This window comes from Dromaius novaehollandiae, chromosome 2, assembly GCF_036370855.1.
Source record: "Dromaius novaehollandiae isolate bDroNov1 chromosome 2, bDroNov1.hap1, whole genome shotgun sequence".
Classification (NCBI taxonomy): domain Eukaryota; kingdom Metazoa; phylum Chordata; class Aves; order Casuariiformes; family Dromaiidae; genus Dromaius; species Dromaius novaehollandiae.
In genome coordinates, this window is record NC_088099.1 from 136,319,155 (window position 1) to 136,345,126 (window position 25,972).

The following is a 25,972-nucleotide window of genomic DNA, read 5'->3' on the forward strand; positions in this document are numbered from 1 at the left end:
CTTTAGAAACAGTTCTTCTAATTCATGACAGTGTTGTGGATTAAGTCAAGTAGTCCTACTGAGGTGAACATGTCACACTGTCATATTATTAGTATAAGAGAAGGACACAGGGTTAGTTCTTTTCTTTAAATGTCTGGGTTGTGGTAGTGTTGAGGAATCTCTATTTACTTTGCTCTAGGTTTGTCTGTCTTTCGTAAACCATACTTAGGCAAATATGAATACATTTTCTAATCCATAAAAAGTTGGACTTTATTTTATTATCTATGACAGTTAAGACTGCAAAATCTTGAGACTAGAAGCATTAAACTCACTCATCTTTCTTTGCATTTGCTTCAATTTTCCTGTCAAACTGAAACAATCATTTTCCTTGGAGAGTCAAATATCCTTTTTTTTCCCCTTGGCTTTCAGATTTAAAAAAGATAAAAAAGATGAGATGCTGTTCTCCTTCTGTGATTTTGGGAAAATGCATTAATGTCAATTAAGCTGTAATTTTAACTCGCAGCTGTCTTTCAATGCCACTGAAATAGGTAATACGGAAAACACTCTGTGGAGTTCAGCTGACTTGAAATTTTGAATTATGCACGTAAAACATATTTGTTTCATTCTGCATAGCTTGTCTGCATGCCATATTTAGTTGAAAATGAGTTAAATGGAAATTGCATCAATCTCTGTTTTTCCAAGCCCTTTGGAAAAATATTATACAATGCTTTACGATATCACTAGAGAGGCTTTCAGGACAACTTTAATCACGATTTCAGCCTCATGTTCTGGTTCATAAACAACTTTTCTAATCTTCCAGAATCCAAAAGATTATATATATATGTAAATGTCACATTTAGCAACAGATTGTGTGCATTGGCTAGGCACAGGCACATATTTAACATTTATCTATTGGCTAGAATCCAAAAACTCACTTACATTGCTCATGTGCTTTTCACTAGATAAGTGTTTAGTGGATTGGGGCCTAGAAAGGGAAGATTTCGTGTTCCAGTCCTAAACTTGCAGTGCTTGCTTAGTTTTTAGAGCTCTAGAAGTTGTCGTGAAATATAATTTAGCTAGTAATTCCTTTCTTTTTTCAATGGCATAGGATAGAGAAAGGTAAAACCCACAATGTTACAGACAACTAAGATAAAGCTAAATTATGAAAATTCCAGTTCAGTTCATTAGGAAACTTTTTTGTCATGTTAAAAAAAAAAAAAAAAAAAAAAAGGAGTTCTGGTCATATTCTCCCAGCTTCTTAAACGGAGTTCATTTGATGCAACATGAAGAATTCTAGAGCGGTATGCCTTGAATCTTCCAGTTTACTCCACCCTTCTACACACAGCCATTAGAAAGCTTTGAGTTGCAAGATGATTTCTAAAGAAGTGGTAGCTTGGCATGTGTATTTTTAATTTTAAAAAAGTAAAACGAAAATGAAGAGCAATTAGTTGAGCCCCCTATTTCCTGTTCCTCCCCTCTATAACTTTCTTTCCATTCCACAATGCACATGCTACAGTTTTCATTTCTTTTCTCCAAATATATCAAACACTATAGGCATTTTTTAAAAAATTTCTCAGAGTAATGGGACAATGTAAAGTCTGGAGCTAACCATGTATTTATTAAAGGAAAGTCCATGCATACACTCATATTTTTATGATCTTGTTTCCTTTTCCTGCATCCATACTTTCTTTTCAGGTGGCTAGATTTTGAGGCAGAGACATCTATATCTAATGCCTTTTTAGTGAGTTACCAGGGTTGAAATCATCCTTGAACATCTTCATTACAAATGAGAATAAATCCCAAATGAAATGTTTTGCATGTCGTTCTCACACATTAACTAGAGAAAAGGAGCAATGCGACATTATTTGGTTGAACTCCTGTAACCTGTCAAGAAAAATAAGCAAATGAAGCAGTTATTGAATGCCATTTTGTACTAGTCATTCTCAGCCGAAGAGGGACGGAGTTTGCTGATAGCCCTTCCCTCAGGACCATCAGCTAACCCTTCAGGGCTGGCTCCTAGGGGCTCTGGATCAGTTGAAATCCTACCTGCAGCAGGATCCTTTCTTCCCCAGAACGGAAATGGCTCAGTAACAGGGCATGTCATTTTGTGTGTGAAAGTCAATTATGTATATGTGGATGAAATCTGTAATTCACCCCTCATTTCTGTATCCAAGCTGGTGGTTTCCATAGCAACTTGCCTAGAGTTTGGAAGGAAGTGCACAACCTGGAGGTGGGAGAAGGTAGACTGGCAGTGGACTTTGTGTGAATGTGGTTGGAATACCAGTTGTAATCTTGGCACAACTTTTCTTTAAATAATATACATGTTTTCATTTTATTAATTTACTGACATAGTCATCTCTGTTATCTGAAACACAGCACATGGAAATAGTTTTCTTTTTCTCCTTACAAAGGCTTTTAACTCTCTGCCTTTCACTGTAGTCTGCAGTGCACAAAGACATCTCGCCCCCATTCTCCAGCATAGATCCAGTGAGCTGCTACCTCCTTGGGGTCAGATCCCAGGGCTTCCCAGTGCCCTTCTTCCTCTTCGCTTCCCAAATGAGCTCTGATGGCTCTTGAAAGGCAGCAATTCAGCCATCAGGACGTCTGATATTTCAGGACAATCTGAACAACTACTGACGTGAATCTCCCAATACCTGAGGATTCAGCTGTACTTAACTGTAGTTTTTCTTTGTTGGAAAAGTCAGGTAAAGCGAGGAATGGATGAACAGCTGGGGTGAGCTGTGGCTGCTCTGAACATTCAGTATTAGGAAGCCCAATGCGCAATGTTTGAGAAGTCACAGGGGTAGAAAACTAAGATGGCAGAGAATGTTGGTCTGCCAGAAAATAGTAGGCTTTTAATTCTGCAGTACAGCCTCATTCTTGCTGATTAATGACGGAACATGTGTTTTCAAGGCATGTGTTCAAAAATATGGACCTTTAAAGAGAAGAAAACAGTGCTGGTAGGGGTAAGTAGATAATTTCCTGCTGACTGGAGGCAGTGTCACCACCATTACTTAGGAGAAAGCACCAAATTTCAAATAGTGACCACCTGGCACTTCAGATATGCAAGACTTCTCTCTGTATAACTTGGGTAATGAGAGATTTTTTTTTTCCTGCTCAAATTAGCTAGATTTCAGTGCTCTGCTTGTTTTGAACAATGTGATACACTTTGTTTCTAGATTTTAGGTGGAAACTGTTTTTGATCAAATGCACTACTAAAGCTTTCAAAAAGGGTTGATATTCTAATTAGAAAAACAAAACTAGAACAAAATAAAAAAAATCCCCCGGAGGAAAATTTGAGAAATGCTAGGTTCCTTTTGTCACCAAAAAGCAGTTGTTGATCATCATGAGGTTAGAGCTGATTTTACTGACACGCAGTTTTTAATACTTTCGAAAACAGTTGAGAAATGAAGGGCTTTGGAATGTTAGATTTTTATCTTGCCAGAAAAGGACTTGCACAACACAAGGAATAAGTTGAAAATATTCTTCTGAGTGGAAAGAGTGTCCATGGCTTTGTTCATTTGCTTTGTTTGCAGGATTTCATATTTCAGGGTGGACAAAAAAGGTTTGAGACAAATCCATTAAGTCTAGTTGTTTGAAAAGTGATTGAATAGAAATTGAAATGGAATTGAATCTATTGCTTTCACAATAACAAGTTTGATAAGTTTTGGAAAGCAACATGCAATTATAGGAGGGAAAACAATTTTTCTCAAACAATGAGAAATGATTATTGTGCCTGGCCTATGTGAATGATGCCATTATTATCCATGAAGGGTTCACTGAATAATATAATGTAGTGTGTACTCTTGATGAGGTAGGAATCTGTACTTAAAGATTAATTATTGTATTTCAGTCTGCAATCTCATCACTGCTGCTGGCTGTGGAAAGCTTGTTCTCAGATGTAGCCTCCATAGTAAAATAAAACGAGTTGAATATGTATGCTCACGGCAAAGGATATTGTTTGAATTTGGTATGCCACGATCCTTTAAAAAATACTACCATTCTCTTGAAACTTCCATGAAATTACACCATTAAAGAACTGAGCAAATGACATTCACCTTAAGTCTTCAGTATTTAAGTAGTTTGTTTAACAACATAGCTCTCAGAATGTGAAACCAATACCTCTGCACAGAGAGATTATTTTACACATATGCTATCTCGGAGGTTGCAAAGGACTCAGGTGGAACCTGACAGGCAGCATAGCAGCTCAAGTTAATAAAACCTATTTTGATATTAAAATTAGACTGAAAATCTGCCCTAAATTCTAGAGGGTCAGACTTTGAAGTGAGAAGGCAAGTAGAAGTGGAGGTAGTCAGTTTGTTTTGCTTCCAAGGAAGGCAAAATCTTATAAAAAACAAAATGGAAGGGGGGCAGTTACCTACCAACATTTCAGATAAAGAATTACTTATAAATCCATCTAACGCAAATGAATGGAGTGAAAGCTAAAGATAGCTTTCAGCCTTTCAGTTCCACCTGACAATGTGATAGGTTTTAATTAGTGAAGCATCAGACAAGCTAGTTTACACAAATTAACATCAATTTAAACATTACAGTGTTACTAAAACAAAGCACTTGAATTGATCTGAGCATGGTGGGGTTTTTGTTTGTTGTTTTGTCAGTTTGCTGAGATGTTTAGGCCTTCAATAAATAGTCCAGTCTGGGATTAATGCTTATTTATTTATTTATTTATTTATTGACAAGGTTTGAAAAAGAGGAATGAATTTCTTGTCCCCCCATTTTTCCTGGAGCCATGATCTAAGCCCATTGCCACTTGTGATCCATAGCAAAAGGTGGAAGCTATATTATTGCATGAGGAAGAAGAGCTTCAGACAAAATTCTGCACAGAACTACAGGAACACTTAAGAATACCGCTTCTGTTTTCTGTTTTGGCTTTCTTTCTTATGAGGGATTGCACTTTTCTTCATTTACCTATAGGGGAGTCTCTGCCTGCAGTATTAGGGGGTGTCTGGGGATAAGTCCCTGTGACTAGAAATTGGTGAGGGGGTAAAATTCTGTTGCATTGAAGACAGTGGTGAAACTCTGATTAATTTGGAGAGACAATGACCCAGATTTTATATTTTATACCAGTGACACTTCAAGTATTCTTCACAGCAAAGAGACAGCGTATAAGACATTTTTTTCTGATTCTTTTTCTCATCACTGTGTCGATATGATGTGTCTTCATATGTACAGACGTGAAGAAACCAATGAAGAAATGAAGCTGTTGGTGAGAGAGGAATTCTTAGGGTTTGACAGGAACTTTCAGAAAGTGAATGAAGTCCTGAAGCTGGCAGGAGCAGAAAGTCACAGGTTAAATGCCCAGGTGTGACCGAAGTGCACCTCGCTGCTAGGACTGGTGTAAAACTTCTTGGTTTGTGGTTGCTCTGAAGTGCAAATCCCACTTTCTTGCCTGATTCTACAAATAGAGCTGTGTTTCCAGATCACCATCCCTGACAATTATTGCCATTAGACTAAAAGCTCCCTTTGGTGCCTTTGCTTTTGTTCCCTGACATTGGTTGTTTGACAAGGAACAGGCTGTTAAATAATTTCTAAGGATATTTTTTCAACTTCTGGGTTAAAAACACCTTCAAAATGGAATGTTTCCATTATGAAAGGACAGCAAAAAAATACGCTAGGGATCTAAATATCTGAGAGAATTTGTGTGTGGAGACGGCGGGAAGAAATGGTGTACTTTAGAAAACTCAGAAATGACTTTCATGTTCATTTCTTCTCAGTGATGGGGCTGCTCCAGCAGGCTCTCGCAGCTGCCTCTAGCAAGCCCGGATCCTTGCCTAGTTTCTGCTGCGACATCCCTGCATGGGAGCAGAGCCAGTGGCAGCATGGGTGCTGCTGCCTCGCAGAGCATCCTCCTCCAGCACCAGAGCCCAACCGCACCTGAGGGATGCTGCTTTCTTCCGGCCCCTGGTACAACACAGCTGCCAGCCCTGTGCTGCTCGGGGGCCCCCCTCACATATTTGTTCGTCTCTACCCCACTCCATTCTCCTGGACTCTATCTCTCAGCACTGCTTCTTATTACGTTGGCAGCATGATTCCTGTTCAGTAGCATTATTTCTGGTACACTGGTAAAGAATGGGGTTCTCTGTGGGTTAGAGACATTCATTATAATACTGCACTGTGGGTTGCTTAATTTATCAGCTTGGTAATTTCTCTGTAATTAATGGGGTGAAACTATCTGAGATTGCACTTCACATCATTCCAGTTCCCATTAGCACCAAGCATTAGGGATTTGACGCGGTACCCTGTATGTGTATGCACAACTATTCTCTGTGCTTATGATATTATTTCAGCATCATTATAGCCTCTTATTAGAACTACAGGCAGAAACAGAAATAACTATCATCTTCTAGATGAATTAATCCTCATGGAAGCTAGTTTTCTTTTTTCCATGGAGGATTTTCAATCTTAGAACTGAAAATGAGTCTAACTGTCTCTATTTTCTGGGCAGAAAAGTAGCCCACCAGTTCACAGCAGTGACGATAAGTGGAGATTTGAAGGTGGCCTGAAAGTCACATCAGTGGAAGGTAAAGAAAAACCAGGATCAATCTGGAGTGTGGAACAATAAAAAGCATGAAATAGAGGATTTCATTCAACAACTGCTCACAGATTGCTGAACGTGAAATTCAGTCACTACCAAGTTATAGATCAATGTAATATATACAACAGCTTGGCAAAACTGCCATGGAAATCAATACCAGTTGCATTTAAAATAAAGGAACTACTTTGCAGATCTATTTTGCATGTTTGGACAATCTCTTCTATTTCATTGAGATGGTATCTTATTTCAAGACTTTCAGTTGGACTGTTCTATAGGCCTGCGTAACTGTGATATGATATATTTGGACAAACCTAATGCCTATAAAGCCAACATCCTACAAAACATTAGGAACTATTAAAAACATTATTAGTATTTACTTTGAAATAGGCATCATTCATTTTTTTCTTAAAGAAAAACTATTCCCAGCACCCAGATGCCTGGATAAACTGATGTTTCTCGGAAAGTTCAGTGAGCAAATAGTTTCTCTTGAAGGTGAGCATCCTAAGAGCAAATGGTGAGTAATCTACTTGTAACAGCCATAATGTGACCTTGTATGCTGTTCTGACAGTGCAAAGACCATTTTTTTCCCACTTAGGGCTTTTGAACATTAGATGACTCCTTGGCTTTTCATCTTCAGCTCAGGTTGTCAGAATCCAGTCAGATCACAGTATTTTCAGTCAGGCAGAATTACCTCCTGAGGAGCTAGTTTGTTGAGGATGGCAAGGACATGCTCTGGATTTGGACCTAGCTCAGTCAAAGCAAGTTAGCAGTCATTTTTTATTTATTTATTCCCACTTTGCCAACCCTAAACAATAGTTCACCTTTGGAGTATACTTCAGCGTAGTTATAACTTTGTGGCAAATATTACATGAGGTTTTCTGGCATGCATAACTTCATCCTCAGCTCATGCATTTTTGACCAAGTATATCTTGTAATGAGGGAAACAAAAGTCACCTGTTAGATTGTGTTCTCAGAAGAAATCTTTGATTATGTTGTTATTTCCCCAATTTAGCAAAAGTTAAGAGTGCCTGATCTGTGTAGGAGTTAAAAATCAATATGTAGTTTAACTACGATTTCCCTGGGAAACAGAAATATGTGCAAGATTAGCTTTCAAATGGCAATGTGTTTTTCTCTTTAGAGTATTCAGCTGCTACTTGCAGCAAACAGATTAATGCTTTCCTAGCATGTACTGCAGTGGTATGTCCTGAAAGTGTTTTTGAGCTAATATTGATTTGCAGACAAAAACAATAATATACATACATATGTAATACCAATATGTGTCCCCTTCTGTGGTACTTCACATGTATTGTAGCAAGTTTATTTTGAATATAGCTGCCTTGGTGGGTTGTTGTATATATTTACTGTTGTTGTGAAAAGGGAAAACCATACAAGAGTACTGTAAGACAAAGCCGTGTTAAGTTCTTGCAGAGGATGACAAATATGCTTATGATACCCTCCAAACCCTGATAAGTAACAATGCTGTGGGGAGTTTCTTAAAGTAACTCTTTTCCAAAGGGTATGTTGCCGCTGATCATAACCTGACTTCTGAAGGGATCTGGCTTCTGTCACTACATTCATGAGATATCTGCAAGGTGGCACAAATACTCTTTGTGCTCATTCTTGCATATCCCTTCCTATAGAAAAAAGTTCATCTATCCATACAATGCTTCTTTGTGTACCACTAATTACTGCTTAAACCCTGTTGCTCAGACCTATTGCCTTGTGTGATGTTTCTTTTAGTGAAAATATATTGGTAAAGAGTCAAATCTGTAAGGTGTAGCATGTTACATTAGTATGTAACATTAGCATGTAGCATTAACTCTGAAGAGTTGCATATAGGCCAGTAGTAAGAAAAGAGTTTGGTTTTAAAAAATCTTTGGTGGAGATGGGCAGAAATACTTTGTTAAAATAGTTTTCTAATAAGCGCAGATTCATTAAGACTGGGGTTCTTCATTTAGACATACTAGCTGCAGGGAGAGCAAAGGTTCTTTCAGGTCCACATTGAACCCTGGTTAGAATGGGAAAAAGCCATTTGTAGACCAGAAAATCATTAGTTTTGTGGTAGCTAAACATGATCCACCATGGTAAGGATACTTGCACAAGATTTCTATAAGCACATCCCTCTTGCAGCCAGTCTCTGCTCCCAGACTGTTACACATTTTGGATTAGGCAGCCATTGGATAGAAAACAGGATGAGCCTGGGAAGGAGGACCAGAACTGTGCATCTGTTTCCTTCCACTTGGAGTTTTTAAACAAAGCATTATTTATTCATCCAAAGGTACAAAGCAAACACAAAAACATAAAAACAAGTACCCCTGCTTTGGTTTCTCTCCTTGCTTTTTGCCTACACTTTTCACCCTTCCTAGGCAAATTCTGCCCTGTTGCTTGGCATTCCTCTGAAGACTTAATATTTTCTCTGGATCCTAGGCTTGGTGCTAGAAAGAGCAAACATCCTTAGCCTGGCTGTGGTGAAGTAGCTGTTTCCAAATAAACCTTGTCAAGGTCTGCACTTGTGATTTTGAAGTTTTGGCAAATTTAATTTTAAAGGATGGAATACACTGACCCTCATGCTTGTCTTCTGAACACGGTTGATTTAATTTTTAAAGGACACAGGCACTCTAGGAAGTCTTCACAAACTTTGTTTAAAATAATATTATTATTTAACAAGGTATGTGGTTTCTTAGCTATTCTTTTCTCAACAAACAGCTTTTATGAGCTGTGTAGATCTTCACTGATGATTTACTCAGACTTTACCGAACAATTTTCTGAGTTGTGGATTTTTTTTGTTTTAAAAGAAACTATGTATACTTATTGCTGAATATCAAACACTCACATAAACAGTTCCTGGTAATTAATTCCCTACCACAACAAATAGCAAAGCTCTAGAAAAAAATCCTCTCTTTGAAAGACCTACTAAACTGATACTGAACAGAGGAATAAATGATCTTAGATAGGGCAATTTTTAAAATTCAAGAAAATGAAGGGCTTACCCATTATTCAAAAGTCTATAATTGCACTTCTAGCACTCTGTGATTACATTCTGCTTAGATTTCTCAGGTGTCTGCCATTACTCTTAATTTTTGAAAGCGAAGTACTAAATATATGAAAGATTCATTCTTATTCATAGCTTTCTACTTAGTATATTGTAGCTACCAATTTGTATATATAACATGAAATATAAACACAAAACCTGATCATCCTATTTTTGTTTATAAACCACTATAACTGATGTGTATTAATACTTTTTTTCTGGTTAAACTTTGTGTAGAGAGTGTATAATAATGGAGTGCATACCCTTCTATTTAATTTAAGCACAGTTTAATTAATTTTAATATGAACAGTGTTGGATGCACGATTGTTGGACCCAGTTGCTGCAGTAGAATAAATCTGGTGGGAAAGTGTCTGGAAATTTTATATGAAAGCTTGGATGATTTTTATTAGTCTAGTAATAGGTTTAATTTGGTTGATGTCCTTATACAGCTTAGCATTAGAAAGGTTAGTGCTTAGCCACATTTCATCTTCATAGGATTCTTTTCTCTCATCTCTCTTCACAGTCAAGAAGAGCTCCAGCAAGGCTAAAGGCCCCAGGTCACCTCGCAGACCTTTACTGCTCTGTTCCTACCATTTGTGTGCTGGTGCCTCATTATCAAGCTGTTTGGATTTAGCTCCTGCCGTGAACATGGATACCCTTGGTGTACCGACCAGACTTCAGTATGGAAACAGGCAGAGCACAAAGGACACAGCAAGACATCTGATACTCAGCTGCAATTTTTTGCAAGCCAGAGGCAGCTACTGCAGTCCTGACACACAGGACACAAAAGAGATTTGCTGAAATACAGATTGCAGTTCAGACCATCACATTTAGTAGCCTTTTCTTCCATTCACTCGTCTATAATCTTTTTTTTTGAACCTGGTTTTATTGTTAGCCTATACAATGTATTGCAGGGATGAGTTATACTATATGACCCTGGTCTATGTGGAACTAATATGCTATGTATTTATTACATCCCTCAGCACAAGTGAGAAAAACCTCTTCTTCAGAAGCATCCTTCCTGCATCAGTATAGAGATGCTGTCATCATCACTGCCCTTGGTCTCACAAATCAGAAGGTGCGAGCAATTTTGGTGTCGGCATTTCAGCTGTGTTAGGAGTAGTGTGCCAAGCAATGAACAAACTATTTTTGGAAGGAAAACCTTTTATTTTTTTTATGTGCAAGTGTTATAATATTCCCAGCATAGAAAAGCTCTTTGACAAAGCTTTGCAATTGATTCATTTCTTGAAGTGTTTAGTAGTGGCTCTTTAAGGACAAGGAAGAAGTGAGTTAGGAAACTAAATTAATGCTTGTAGTAAATTACGTAGAAACACTTCTCACTTCATTAGGCAGATGCCTTTTACCAACACTAAATCATGCGGTTGTTAAAGGTAGCATAACATGCATTTTCTGCCACGTATATTTTCAAGTATACAGTTTGGTACTGTTATTATTCTGTGTTAAGTAGGCTCAGAACTCTTGTTTGAGAATTGCATACAGGTCCCTTGAACTGTGTGATGCATCCTGGCATGGGAGCATCTGAGACCCATTATTCTACCCATTCCTGTTAGCTTCAATGATCCTTGGGTCAGTTTCTGTTTTAATTATTTGTTGCAAGATTTTTTTCCAAGTACAAATATATTCTAACAGTGAAAGAATCAGAAGCTCTTCATTCATGCAGCCTTTTCTTTTCTTATGCTGAAAGAATTAGCATTTATTCTGTTGCCTTGCTTTGCTTTGTGGCTTCCTGGCACTTGTTTCTTGGTATGTAGATGGTGACACCTAAAAGCTTTTGCAGCACAGCATAAATGACAAATGTGCTTTACAGAATCAGTTGGAAGCATTGTTGTTCAGACAGTACTGGAATCTCCTAAAAGCTATAAATAGACATGGGAGGAACAGAAGAATAGCTGACACTGTAGCAAAGAATGTGTTGCTTTCCTTGAACCTAAATTAGTAATAGTATAAACTTGATTGAGGCCGTCCTGAAGAGAGGAAGTCGTGGGAGGTAACGCAAGGTGAAATTTATCTAGTGGACATGATAAAAACCCTGACTAGGTAGAAGGAAACAGTTTTCCAGTTTTTTCTTGAAAGAGAGACTCATGGGGTAGAAAGGCAGAGATGAAGAAACAATGGAAAAGAAGACCCTGACCTAACATCCCCAGTGAACAACATCAAGACCTAAGAAACAGCACCAGAACCTGGACACCCCACAGCAGCATGTAAGACATGGCCAGGTCCACATTAACTGTAGCTGGGTTTATTTGTAGTAGATGTAGAGTTAATTTAACATAACCTGTAGGTACTGATAAAAAAGTCACATATTAGGTGACACGTGGCATTGTGTCTTTATTTGCTTTTTCAACCCTTAGGGTACGCTAGAATAGCTATTCACCCTCACTGTAGGGATTTCCTTGCCCACCTCCTTTAAGAACCAGTTGGTGAGTGGACTGAAAGCATTTCCTTACTTGGCTGGTCTAATTGATGAGTGGGGCTAGGCCCAGTTCGTATGTACCCGACAGGGTTATCTAGTCACCTGTTCCAGCTGTCTAGAGAACTTTGATTTCTCATCCATAATCTTTCTTCTTATTTTCAGAGTATCAGTTGGAAGGAAATCTGAGTCTTAAAAACTGGAGAAGATGATCGAACTTTGCAACTTCTGTATTTGCTTTGCTTTTCCTACCCCTTTGATTCTTTAGCAACAAGTGGATAAAGCAAGAAATTCTACTGTCCTAAAAATTTAATTTTATCAGTGCACAGACTCTCCTTTTAGTCAATGTTTTGTCAAATGGCCAGCACAATAGAACTCTGTTGGGGCTGCAGTGTGCTCTCATTGTACAGATAACGAAAAATAGCTGCTAAGGGTTTCTATTTCTGCCTTGCCACATTTAATTCTGACAGATAGAGATGTATGCCACCTACACATACACAGTACAACAATGTCCTTGGAAACAGTTGTAAGTCACTGTAACAAGTGACATAATACAAGACATTACACCATGCTTCAGGGGATAAGCCAACCAAATGGTGGGTAAGAGGTAGCTTTTTCTGTGAGAAAGAGAGCTGTTCAGGCAGGCAGGTCTCTTTTAGCTCCCTTTGGAACAGCTGATATCAAGATCTGATGGATATAGGCTACTTGGCAAAATGGACTGTGGATTTGATCCAGAATGGCAGTTCAAAGTTAGTGAATTTGTTCTGGAAATTCAGTAAGTTAGAATGGTTGTTGGCATTTCTTTTCTTTTTTTTTTTTGATTGATGATTTTTAACTACAATAATGTTATTCAGTTATAGTAGTTCTGTAAAAATTTAGCTATGTAGTACAACAGTTGAGTGCCACTTACTTTCTTGACTCTTCAAAGAGGAATAGAAATTGGCCACCTTAAATTTAGCCAGGCTTGAATGAGAGTCCAATAATGATGACAGAAAATGTAATATTCAAAAGGTGATCGCTAACAATGGCAGAGCCCACTAGAATTATTTCTGTATTGAGACTTCTATATTGAGACTTCTGATGTCTTGGTATTATCTTTTACTACCCATTGCTCATTTGAATGAACATGTTATATCAGAGGAGTATCCAAAGCCTTAAAAGAAGGGGAAGATTACTGTATTCTTTTGAATCTTGTCCCTTTAATGCTGCAGTAATATTTATAGGATAGGGTTTTTTCAAATTGGTCCAAGTATTGCCAAAAGATGATAGATAACTACCTTTTCCTATTATACAAAATTTCAAGATTTAGTTGTCCAAAGATCCCATAGCATGTTGCACCACCTGAAATCAAAAATTATCTGTCATGCTAGCTCTCACTGATAATTGGGTAGCTTTAGCTCATCACAGACAACAAAACTTAAAGTGTAGGACTCATCAAATATAAACATAATAGCTTCTATAGATGCTTAACATAAAGCACATGAAAGTTTTATGTAGCATCTTGTCGCTGTGTCACTATGCCAACCAGAAATTAGTCTTATTTCCTTAACTGAAGGTTCCTAAAATAACACAGACTCAGTGACTGAGGCATAAAAGCACATGTGTAATTTTTCAGACTCAGTGTTAAGGTGAACTAATGCAGAAGTGAAATGTGGTCTTTGGGAAATGCACGCCTCTGCTGTGGCAATGAGGGGAGCAGACTCACGCTCTTCCTGGGGTTTCAAGAGCACAGGGCTTCCAGCAAAGCCAGACAGTAGCTGTTCTTTTTAGATTACAAATTCTCTGGTGCAGATTCTCATTTTCTGTAGGCGGTGTCTATCACAGTAACCCAAACTGGTGAGTGTCTCAGTGCCCCCAGAGTATCAGTAGTACATAATAATAATAAAGCCATAGTTACAGCATGCTAGCATTTTTCTACTGATTTGACTTCTCTGTAGTAGGCAAGGATTCAAAGGAGAGGTGATGCACCTCAGACTCTAGAACGAAGGAGTGCTTACTAATCAGGCGCCCAGCAGTGTAACCAACCCTTTCCCCTTTAGGAAAGGGATCTGCTACCACTCATACATGCTGTAGGATTTCCATCCAACAAGAAACCTAGATATTTATTACAGTGTTTAAGGAGGCCTTGAGCTCCTTAAGACCCTGAACCTATAAGAAACTATAAAGACAGATTACATTGCTAACTATTTATATGTTAAAATAACAACAACTGTATCCAATCTCATCTATTACTTAGAGCTCCCAAAGAGCCTGCGAGGTATTTAGGTGATTGCAATCTTTGCTCATTATCATAAGCATACAGATTTTTTTCTTTTATTAATACTAATGAAGAAAAAATTTTGGACACATTTCCTTTAAATAAAATCATCATTTTTATTTAAGGACCTGAAAGTTTTGGTTGACGCTGATCTGCCTAAACTTGGCAGGAAAAAAAAAAAAGGAGTCTTTGTCTTAAACTAAACCAGTTCTAAGATTTCACAGACTTTGCTCAATTGTTCAAACAATACCTGTGTGGATACTTACTAGTCATGAACCTGTTGCAGGGAGACATCACATAACAGAGCTGTATACTTGCACCTGGTAGGGACTGATATGGGGCTGATACGCCCTTGCGCAACAGAGTGCTTTTACAGCATTCAATGCAGTGATCTGTGTGGACTAAAACATACTGAAGGGTAAGTCTGCAGTTAGTAACCACATCAATATCCATACCACTTAATGTAAGCTCAGGCTCGTGTAAACTTTGGTCATTCTCCGGCAGCCATATTTTCTAAGTTGTAGAAATGCCAGTGTATTTCCTTGAATACAGGGAGCTGAATCTGATCTACCTGACAAGATATGTACTGATGAAGTGAATAATACTGTTATTTCAGCCTTCAGCTACTTCAGCCTTCCTTTGCATTTACATGAAATTTTATGTCTAATTTATATTAATTATTAAAAATCCCAGTATTTTGTTGCTTCCCTAGGGACCGACCGTATTAATTTTGGCATATAAATCAGTGTCCAAATTTGCTCTTAGGAGCATATTTTTATTCTGTAAAGCTAGTTTAGGCAAACAGTAATTGTTTCTCAGTGATAAGCCAGTGCCATCTAGGGGCTGAAAGATGTAAGCGGTGCTGAAAGATGCAAGGGGATACACATACAATATACTAAACAGTCAATATTCTACTATCTGAGGTAATAGGAACCAGGGACAGAAAAAATGGAAATAATGGAAAAAAATCTGGCTGATACAAATACTAGAAAGCACATTACAGAGACACATAAATTACAGCCCAGAGACAGCCCAGGTTCTACTGTGTGGGTGTTGAGCTCCGGGTCAGCTTAGACTGTCCTGGCTTAAGGAATGGGAGGGGAAAAGGCTATTTACTTTGGGCAGGACCTGACCCCGAGTTGGCTTTTTATATTCATGCCACAACCCAGCAGAAATGACAAGCCCTCCCAGCACCTCTGTCGCTGAGGAATAGGGTGCTAAAGTACTCAAGTGGCTTGGGAAGTGTCAGCTTTTACCCAACTGGGCGTATTGGTCATGGCAAACCTGAGGCAGGATAATAACTTAGTCCTGGCTGTGCTAAGGCAAAATAATTTGAGTATATGCAGAAACAGAACTTAAGATGCCTGGAGAGCTCTGTAACTAAAAAAAAAAAAAAATCTTGAGGGAGCCTATTTCAGTTTTGACAGAAAAAACCTCCAACTTTACATGGAAGGTATTTGGCATATTTTAGGGTTCACATGGTGGGCACAGACGCTTAACCTCTGTCTTAGCACTTTAGATATTTTGATGGGTCTCCCCCCTCTACCTCTTTGGATACCATCAAGGCTAACAACAAAACCACTCTGGAAATCTGGCCAGTTTCAGTTTGTCAGCATTTGGTGAAATGAGGTGCAAAGGCTGGTTCCTAACAGTGTCTGCATGTTAAAAATGGATGAGAATGTAAATAAATTGCACCTGCAGGGAAAATTTTGCTCACATTTGTTAACTCCCTGTCCTCCAGCCTGAAAATCAATACATATGTGGAGCCCATTTGTTGTGAGTAGGAATTTGCAGAAGGAATTGGCTCTTCAGCTGGATCCAGCTTGACATTTAAGACTACTATAAATTAAAACAGCATGCTTATACAAATATGTAAAAACACTGAGCAGATTTGGGATCAAATTATTAGAAAATTCTGCCCTAAACTCTACATTTTCTCCCCTCTATTTTTTTCTTCCTTTCTTAAAGCTATTTTAATATCTTTTTTAATTTTTTTTTTTTTTTTTTGCTTTTGGGTAAGATTCAAGAAAAAGCAGCTTACACAGAAAATGTGTGCTGTGTGTCAGGAATAACAGCAGTAATTCACGTTTCATACTCAGTGCATTCTCTGAATAAGCTGTCTTTGAACTCCCTCTGGTGGTACAGAGGTTTTGTAAGTAGATGGGTTATTTGTGGAGCCTCAAATTACATATTTTTAGCAGCAAGTTGGTAGTTTGTGATTTTTCTTCAGATTACCTAAAATGAATATAGGAGATAAGGACAAAAAAAGAAAATCTGCAACATTTAGGTAGATTTTTTTTTCATTTTATATTGCAGAAAAAGAAGTTGGTGGTTTTCCTTCACTCAAGTGACAAATGCCAGAGAGCTATCTCTGGGTGTCATCATGCTTTCTGGGAAAATAATACAATTATAAAACCCTATTAGCCACAATGGAGCTATTCTGAAACAGAAAGAGGCCAGAAAAATTGAGGAGGAAGTGGACCACCTTAACTGGAACAGGCTGGTCTGCAAGACCCTAACTCATACTGGTGAACTATTAATCCCCAGATGGATCATTTCCTTAGCATGACTGGGCTGCTCACATGAGCCGCTGCTACCAGAGTGACCAGAAGCATCACAACCTGCTTCTTTTTTTAAGGAAAACCTATCCATATTGCACATGTGACCATACAGAGAGTGTGCCAGCTGGATGCAAGTGGTACATATGTTAAACAACAACATTGATATTAGACTGTTTGGTGTGTTAGCTTCAAGTCTGGAAACTTCTGCTTTATATTCTGCCTTACTAAGAAATTAGTTTAAATATATTTTATTTCTACGGGACGGGATGTTGTTCTGTTGAATTATTTATACACATGAAATTTCTGGCATCCCAAGAGAATGCTCTCTGGAAAAGGCATCCTTCTGTCTGAATATCCAGGCTCTGTACACTCCTGAATTTCTGAATTCACTGAGAGAAACTATAAATGATTTGGAATTTAAATTGGATTCCTTGTGGAAACCTCAAATCATTGAAAAGCTCTCATTCATGTATTTAATCAGTGAATAACTAGACAAAACTCAATGCATTCTTCCTTTAAAAGAATGTGTCATACAAAATGTTTCTAAAAATATTTGATCTAAAAATAAGCTATTAATCTGCCTTATTATCCCTTTTGAGGGTAGAATTTTCCTTGCCAGATGTGTCTGACAGAGATCCCCTGCCCATGCCATGATCATATGTGTGGAGAGTGCTTTTAAGACTACAACTTGTTATGCCATAACAGGCAGCCTGAAAAGTGAGTCAGGAAAGAGTTGAATGACTTTTCATGTCCCATAGGGTATTGACTCTGCTTATATTCATTGGCTAACAAGCCTTAAGGATTAAAGGTGAAATACAAAAACAAGAAACGAACAGTTCTATTCTATATAAATATAAAACTTATGGTTCAAAATACTAATTATCAGCTTTTGGGTATATGTGTCTGTATTTCTTATAATATCTATATGCCTTAAACATTTGAATCTAGCCTTTTACCAGTTAATTAGAACTAGGATTTATGGGGGCAAATCCTAGATTTCCTAGCACCATTCAGAGTGAAAATTTCTTGGAGCTGGATTGTGAAATTTTGTGGTGCTATGGATTTGTCTATGCTAGCATCCAAGTTTGGATCAGGAAAGAGCTTTTGAAGCAAATCTTCTGATCATCCCCACTTACCCTTCTTTGCTCCAGTCTGCAGAGCAGCCTAGGAATGTGCTAGCTAAAGTCCTTTTGGATGAAATTAAGCCAGAAAAATGCAGCCTAGGACCAGTTCTAATGCGTTCCAACTGCTGTTGAATCTGTGTAACCAGCCTACAGTTAGTCTGAGGTAGAAGCATAGACAGAGCCAAGGGTCTTCCATTTCTGACCCCAAACATGGGTTACTTTAGGCTGGCATCATATGATTTTCCTTTGACTCTGTATATCCCTCTTCTGCCTGTTTCCTGCTGATGCTGCTCCTAACTTCAGGACAGCAAATTGTCCTGAAGTTAATTTGTGGAGCAAATTATCATAAAGATACTTCAAAGCTGCTGAAATGCAACTGATAGAGGTGAAAAACTGACTGGGCAAGTGATGTATAGATGTCAGAGGAGGTATATGTAATGAGGGCTGCTTTGGCCACCCCATGTTCCAGTGCATCTGGAACAGGAGAAATAGCACAGCATGGTGGATCTCTTTCATTACCCCAGATTTCAGGGCTAGAGGTGCTGCAAATGCCCACCTGGAGGAAAAAAAAACTTGCCTGAGCTGAGTGAAAAATGCCTCTAAGTCCTCTGGTGTCAGAGCGGCCTGCTGAGGGAGCCCAGAAGAGCACAGGAACTGGTGGTTATCACTGGCTGCTACAGGTTTGGGATGGACAGTGCAGAAACTGCAAGGCAATTGTGCTGTTTAGGGTGAAAGTGTGCAGTGTGATTTTTAAAACAATTTACACAGAATTCACGGGCCTAAATGAGTATCTGATTTTCAGTGACTGGGGTTCCAGGAATGTGCTCCTGCCACTGAGGAAACCCATGCACTCAGGTTCTAGCTGAAGGGATGGTTGTCAGTTGAAGACTGTGTTACCTTCTGGGTCTCTATAGCTTGCTAGACTGGAGGGAGATGTTCATGAAAAGCAGTGTGCAATGCATCGGAAGCCAAGGTACTGAGGAGATTTGGTGTTGACAGCCTAAGAAAAGCTGGAGGCCCTGCTATTTAGTCACATTGTTTTCTTGGGGAAAGGTGAATACCCACCTGTAGCTAAGAGAAAATACTGCCCTCTCCTGCCTTGGCTTAAGACAACTTACTGCAACAGTATGTGCTCCAGGCAGAGTATACAATAACAAGCCTGAGTTGCAAGACAACATTGAGGCATGTACGTTACAGATAAAAACGAAGATTCTACTGCTGACTAAACCTGCTGGATGCAAAGAGACTTGTTGCATCTTGCTTGACATTTGTGAGGCTGGATGAAGGTCCCTGTACATTGAGGGTTCCCTTTCCTGGCTTGCACTGCCAAGTCTGGGTCCAAAAGAGGCAAAGGAATGAAGGGATGCCATATGTTTTCACATGCTGATCACAGACTTGCAATTAGTTATTTCTTAATAGCATTGCACATCTATTCCTTTCTTCATTATGCTTTGCTCTCTGTGCTGCTATCTTAATTTTATGACTACTTTGTACCTTTCATATTTTAAAATGAGTTATATTTCCCCCTAAATCTAGATGTTGTACCTGATTAGCTTTACAGCCTGTACTGATCAGATTCTTTTTTCTTGATTTCTGTGTGGGCTGCCTGTTATCAGTGCAAGTGATAATGCTTCGACTATCCCTACATGCCAGATAATAGGAACAGCTCTGTAGTGAAATGTCTGTGGATCAGGCCCAGGCCAGTTAGTGGAGTCTGAGGGCTTGGAGTTTAAGGCTGTGCATTGAGCTGTGCGTGGTGGACCCATGGCTGTGTGTTTGCCATCCCTTGTGCTTCTGCTGCATGAGCCGCCCAGTCCCTCTTGGGTCCCAGGACTTTGTACCTGTTCTCAGTAGAGCAAGCCACCTGGAAGCAGTATTACACAAGTGTATCTTCTGAGTACTCTAATAAATGCCTATCTCTTTGCTTCATCCTGCTGTCCCCCCAGATTCCCCGGAAATCCACAAAAAGTTCTCCTACCCAGCCACCTGCTCCTCAGGAGTTCAGTCTCTGCAGGATAAGGCAGAGATTTGCTGTATACAGGGAAGACGAGATGGAGTTAATTTGTTGCTGATTAAACATGAGCTGAACAGGAGCATAACTCTCTTCTCTAGAAAAGCAATAGAAAGGTTTATAGAGGAGCAAATTTGCTGAGATACTATCTTCTGTTGCTGCTCTGGGAGTACAAGTTTGACTCTTAGAGAGCAGCAGGTCATCCTGGGTGACCAGCAGTACTGAAGATCTAACTCCTCCCTCTCTTGCTAAATGTTGTTTTTGGTCCCAGATGCATTTGGACTCCACCGGGATACTGCTGTTTCCCCAACAAAAAGGGCCTGCAATGGAAGAAATATGTATTGCTCGTTTAACACTGAAGCCCTGCAAAATCAAAGAGTGCTTACTTCCCATTCAGCTATCTTCCCAGGCTGTCCGGTCTCAACTTTCTCCTGTAAGTAGATGTCGATGTGCAATGCCTGCGAGAGGATGAAGATAGGTCTCCAGTCCCACCTCACAGATATGTCACGGGCTCTAAGATCACAGCCTGCAAGGAGGAGTCCTGCCCAGTGTGTGAATTTGAGCCTGAGTAGCCACATCAGGCTTGGGCTACTGCTCAAGTCTCGGTTTATTGTGTGACTAGCAACCACGGGAAAACTACAGGTGTTTTGAGAAACACTGAATTCTTCTCAGATATTCATCCTACCATGAAGAAAAGGTAAGATGCGGCTTCAGAAGGACAAGGAACTTATGGATGGATTGTGTTTACCTCAAGTGACATTATGTTTGCATGTTCATATTTGTGATGTAAAAGAACAAGCAGTATAAGAAACTGTGAAGTAGGTGAAATTTGGTAATAGATGGTACTTCACATTTTTCCCCCTATGGGCAACAAGAATTGAGTATGGGCAAGACAAAGGGATAAGATACTAAGTCTGAGGAGAGGAATACTTTAAAAATGCTTTCCTATTTCCTACCGAAGAGAAATCTTTTTAAATTAATGTAGTTTCAAAATGTCTTTTTTTTTTCTTGAACCAGATTATATTGTTTAGGAACAGTTAAAATTTTAGTATTCAAAATTAGATAAAAATGAAATAGAAATCTGATTGTCCTTATAACCTTCTGTTAATATTAGCTGGGTATCTCAGGGATGGATTTGATGTATAGGTACGGGCTAGGCGTCACAGGAGCACGATACAGCTACCTAAGTATCAATCACATTTCTGGGGTAAAAAGAAGCCCTGACAGGGGATGAGACAAATATGACTGCAGAGCAGCTTGATCAAAATTTTCAAGTGGTCAAATCTACGCCACTTTAAGGTGACTGTGTTTGCAGAAAATCATATTTCACTTGCATTCTTCAAGCTTCAGAGAAGGATCAGCAACCAGTGACAGAACAGCTGTCTTGAAAATGTCTCTTCTGTGAATTATGCTGTTTACTTTTAAAACTGTCTGCTGCTTTCCTACAAATAATGTTGTTGTGGACATGATAGTGGTGTGAGGATACAAAAAAAAGCTGATGCATATATAAACCAGTAGTCTAAAAGAAGACAGTCTTTGCCACTCTTTTTCTTTTCAGTCCCTGGCACATACATAGCGGCATGGCAGAAAGTGCATCTGACAGAAGCATGCCAAGACACACAGATCTTTCTGCACAGCAAGTGATTGACCAAGGAGAAGCATCATTACAACTTACAAACTTAACAAGCTTAGTTGAAATCACAGGCAGCTGGTTGGAAAGATAAACTCCTTTTATTTTCAGGCAGAAAGATGAAGAGAGGGACGCCAGTTCCTGCAGCACACTTTTGTATATGATGTAGAACTGGGTACACAACACCTTCCGGACCTACTTTTTCAAAGGCAGCTTCTGTACCTAATGGAAGTCAATCGCATACCTCGCACAGACTTTAATGAAGCAGAATTAGGCTCTTAAAAATGTCATTGTCCCCCAAAGGAATCCTTCCATTTCCTTTACAGCTAGAACGGCTGTTGAAATTAGCACTATCTCAGGGAACATTAGTGGCTCATAAGGAGAAATGATCAGCCCAGTTTTATGGAATTATAACGCACTGTGGTTTGTATAATCACTGAAATCTGTATGCAAACATGCAAATTTTTATCCGGGGTTTCTTTGGCAACAGCTGGTGGAAAACTTTGCACATGCCTAGGCAGAAATACAGACTGCAAGAGCAGGAAGGGACTGGGTACAAGGACTCTCAGGGGGCATTTGCAAACCACATGTGCCACATGAATCCTTGTGCACCTCCTGAAACCCATCTTCCTTTCCTGTGTGAGTGGAAACGCCACTGTTTTAGTGTCTTTGCTTACCTCGGTGCACTCAGTGGAAGCAGAAATACGTATCAGAAATATATGTTACACCAATTTAGTGTCTGCCAATATCATATGCCTTACTGCATTTCAGGGGTTTAGGTCTAGATGCAGCATATGAAAAAATGCACCCAGAATACTCCCATATATTAGTGTCACAGCTTTCAATTTAACTGAATTAGTGCTATTATACTTTCCAAGAACACACACCTTTACAGAAATTCTCTCTTCTTTCTTCCACTTAGTTACCATGCTCATAAGAAGGTGAGAGTATGATGTATATACAAACAAGCTTGTATATTCCACTTTCAGAGAATCTGGCTCAGTGTGTTTTCACAAATATCTGCCTTGGGAGATTAGCTGTTCTTTCTTTGTCAGAGCAAAAAGAGTTTGTGTCATTAATCATAAAAAAGTAAAAGGCCAAACCTCCATGTAAGTGTTACCTTTACTGATAAGCAGGTTCTGTGGATATCTAAATCTTTCTAGTTTTAGGCAAGATGATCAGCTGGGTACTTACACTGGAAGGTAAAAATCTTGTAATTCATGGATGAAACAACTTTAATAGTCCGTAGTGCAGTCTTAATGGCACATGACCACAGCTGCTGAAGTGCCAATTAGCTAGAACAGGGGAGACCAGTCAGGTTAGAAACATTAAGTGACTGCATGCATTTTCACAGTCTTACAAGTTTTTTCAGTTTTCCACAGAGGGCTAAAGAGGGGAGAACAGGGAAAGGCTTCCTCTCATATTGTTTGGACATGTGAGTTCTAGTGAAATTTTCAATCTTGTCTCCTGCCAAATACAAATGAAGCTCTCCCTTGTTTTATTTCCTTTGTCTTCCTTAGGAGAAAGCTTAATAACACTGATCAGCAAGCAGAGCACAAATGTGTGAGAGACTCTTAAAAGTAAGCTAATTGCTGCTTATGTTATTTATGATTTTTAGGGAAGAAGTCAGAATCTTCTGCCTGTGTTTCAACGAGTCCCTTCCAAACTCTCAGAGGCTAACTTGTATTAGAAATATCTTCTGATTCCACTTTCTAGGATCAAATATGAACTTGTGTGCAGGAAGAAGAATTTTTATAAGCACGTGATGAATAAAAAAGTAAACACCACTTCTGGTGCGAACAAAACCTGAGAATTATATGCTACAAAGTACACTGTTGTGCTACTTTCCACAGCAAGTGGTTCCTAACCCACTTCTATTTATTTTATTCACTAATGGGAGCTTATTCTTTCTTCCATAAAGACAGGATGAGGTCTTTCTTGCCTGTTCACAGGGATTTTGATTACCCAGGTCAGTCCCCTGTGAAAGGAAATGAGCTCAATGCATTGATTTATTCCTAATCCCTTAGAGCTGTGCCTTTTCAATATTGCTGGGTTTACCAGAGTTGTGGTGAGCAGGTGCTGTGGGTACAGAGTGGGCAGACTGAGGCAAGACACTCAGTAACATATCTTTATTTGGCTTTCCAAATCTCCAGTAATATAGACAGTTACGTGGCTTGAGTTCAATAAATAGTACCTTCTAAAATGTGGAAGGGACCTGCTGCAGCTCTGCATGCTACAATCCTAAGGCAGAAAGCAGATCAGAGTGAAGGAAAAAAAAATCAGGGAAAGGGATGGAGAGGATTGCTGAGGAAATGAGTGCAGGAAAGTTGAGAAGGCCCCGGCTGTTCCCAGTTTGTGTCCTTGAAGTGCAACAGTTCTGTGGCTGTCACAGGAGACTGGAGCAAAACCACTCCCAGGGCTGGGGTCACCTGGTAAGAGATGACAGTGAGAGCAGTCACACAGGAGGGGGCGGATGATGGGCTCTATGAGGTTCTGCAATCTATCAGTTTGAGAAAGTTCTTCCGGAAACTGTCATCCAGAAAGGCATATAGGAAAGGGTTGATGCAGCTGTTGGCGTAACTCAAGCTAGTGATGAAGTAGGAAATCCCAATGACCAGTGGAGTTTGCGGGATGTCTGTGGTGAGGGCCACCACTGTACTAAGGTGATAGGGTGTCCAGCAGAACAGACACACAGCCAGGATGACAACCACCATCAGCGTCACTTTTTTTTTGGCTTTGTCCAGGGCTTTTGCATTGCTATGGAGGTGCATGTGTCTCAACCTGTACAGCATGGTGGTGTAAAGGATGCAGATGGTGGACACGGGGATGGCAAAGCCTAAAATTAGGGTGTAGATCCGACTGCCTTTCCACCACACGCTCTCAGGGTGAGGGAACACGAAGACACACTGGGAGCGCCCCTGCTCCTTGTGTATCTTAGCAAAGATGGTGAAGGGCAGGATGATGACAGTGACGAAGGACCAGACGCAGAGGCTGACTATCTTGGCGGCTCGGTAGGTGCGGTATGACATCTTCTTGGACTTGGTAGTGGCCACCACAACCAAATAGCGGTCGATGCTCATGACAGTGAGGAAGTAGATGCTGGAGAAGGTGTTGTACTGGTCTATGGAGATGATGAGCTTGCACATGGACTCACCAAAGGGCCACTGTAGGAGCAAGTAGTCGGCAATATTGATGGGTAGCACCAAGGTGAAGAGCTCATCAGCTATGGCCAGGTTGAGGATGAAGATGTTGGTGACTGTCTTCATCTTTGGGGCTTTGAGGATTACATAGATAACGGCAGTGTTGCCTGTCAACCCCACGGCACAGATGAAGGAGTAGATGACAGGCACCGTGATGTAGAAGCTGGGGATCAGCGGGGGAGTGGATGTATTCAGCCCCCCGTCCCCTCTCGCTGCGCAGCCCCCAGGTCCAGCCACACACGAGGAACTGGGCTCGGGGAGGGAGAGGTTCTCCATGGCACTGGAGGTTGGTGCCAGGCTCATAGATGGCAGGGATGGCTCAGCAATGGGGGCTGGAGGGGGAACACAGCTCTTCTCCAGCCTGTGTCCTCAGACGTGTCGGGTCACGGCCACCGCAGCCTCCTCCCCAGCGCCCCCGCGCCTGCCCGCCGCCGGGAAGGGCCGGGCCGGGAGCGGGGCAGCCGTCCCCGGCACCAGCCGCCGGCGGGTCCCGCTCGCCCTCGCCGGCCCCGCTGCGCCCGCCGGCCGCCTCCCGCCTGCAGCCTCGGACGCGGCGGGGGCCGGGGCCGGGGGCGGCAGCGACAGCGGGGCCGCTGGGGGGCCGGGAGCTGCTCCCCCCGCGGGGCTGCCCGGCGGAGCCCTCGGGGCGGCGCGGAGGGGCGGACTGACCTTTCGCAGCGCCGGCGGCAGCCGCGGAGCGGAGCGGAGCGGAGCGGCGCGGCGAGTCCCGTGGAGGCAGGCGGTGCCGGTGCCGCTTCTTTCCCTGAGTCCTAAATACGCCTGGGAGTTAAATGCATGCCCATCTCGACGGCCACGCAGACAGCAGTGGCCCCACAGAGGGTGGCTCCGGGCGCAGCCCCCGTCGCGGCGGAGCGCTGCGGAGAGTTTCGCGCTGGAGTTGCAGCCCCGTCTCGCTGCGGCAGCGCGGTGTTTTGCCGCGGTGCTGCGCCGTGGCCGTGGCGGTGGCCCCGGCTCCGGCTCCGGCCCCGGCTCCGGCTCCGGCCCTGGCCTCGGCTCCGGCTCCGGCCCTGGCCTCGGCCCCGGCCCCGGGTGCGCTCGTCCCGCGGGCTGCGGGAGCGCCGGACCGTCAGGCGACGCTGCCCGCACCGGCACGAAGCGGCGTTTCCACGGGGTGCGCTCTCGAACCGAAGCTGGAAAAAATAACCAGCAGGAGTTCAAAGCGCGTGATGCC

General features: G+C 41.0%; 1 protein-coding gene across 1 annotated transcript; it reads right to left on the reverse strand.

Annotated features, from left to right (window-relative positions):
• Positions 1 to 23,694: 23,694 nt before the first annotated feature.
• NPBWR1 (neuropeptides B and W receptor 1) lies at positions 23,695 to 25,222 on the reverse strand. The gene has a single exon (XM_026097443.2). It carries the CDS (start codon positions 25,081 to 25,083, stop codon positions 24,064 to 24,066), a length of 1,020 nt encoding a protein of 339 aa, XP_025953228.2. The 5' UTR covers positions 25,084 to 25,222; the 3' UTR covers positions 23,695 to 24,063.
• Between the last annotated feature and the right edge of the window lie 750 nt (positions 25,223 to 25,972).

What these genes read in the sequence shown, in the direction of transcription:
- NPBWR1 (XM_026097443.2), bottom strand. Translation starts at nt 25,083, where the DNA reads ATGAGCCTGGCACCAACCTCCAGTGCCATGGAGAACCTCTCCCTCCCC.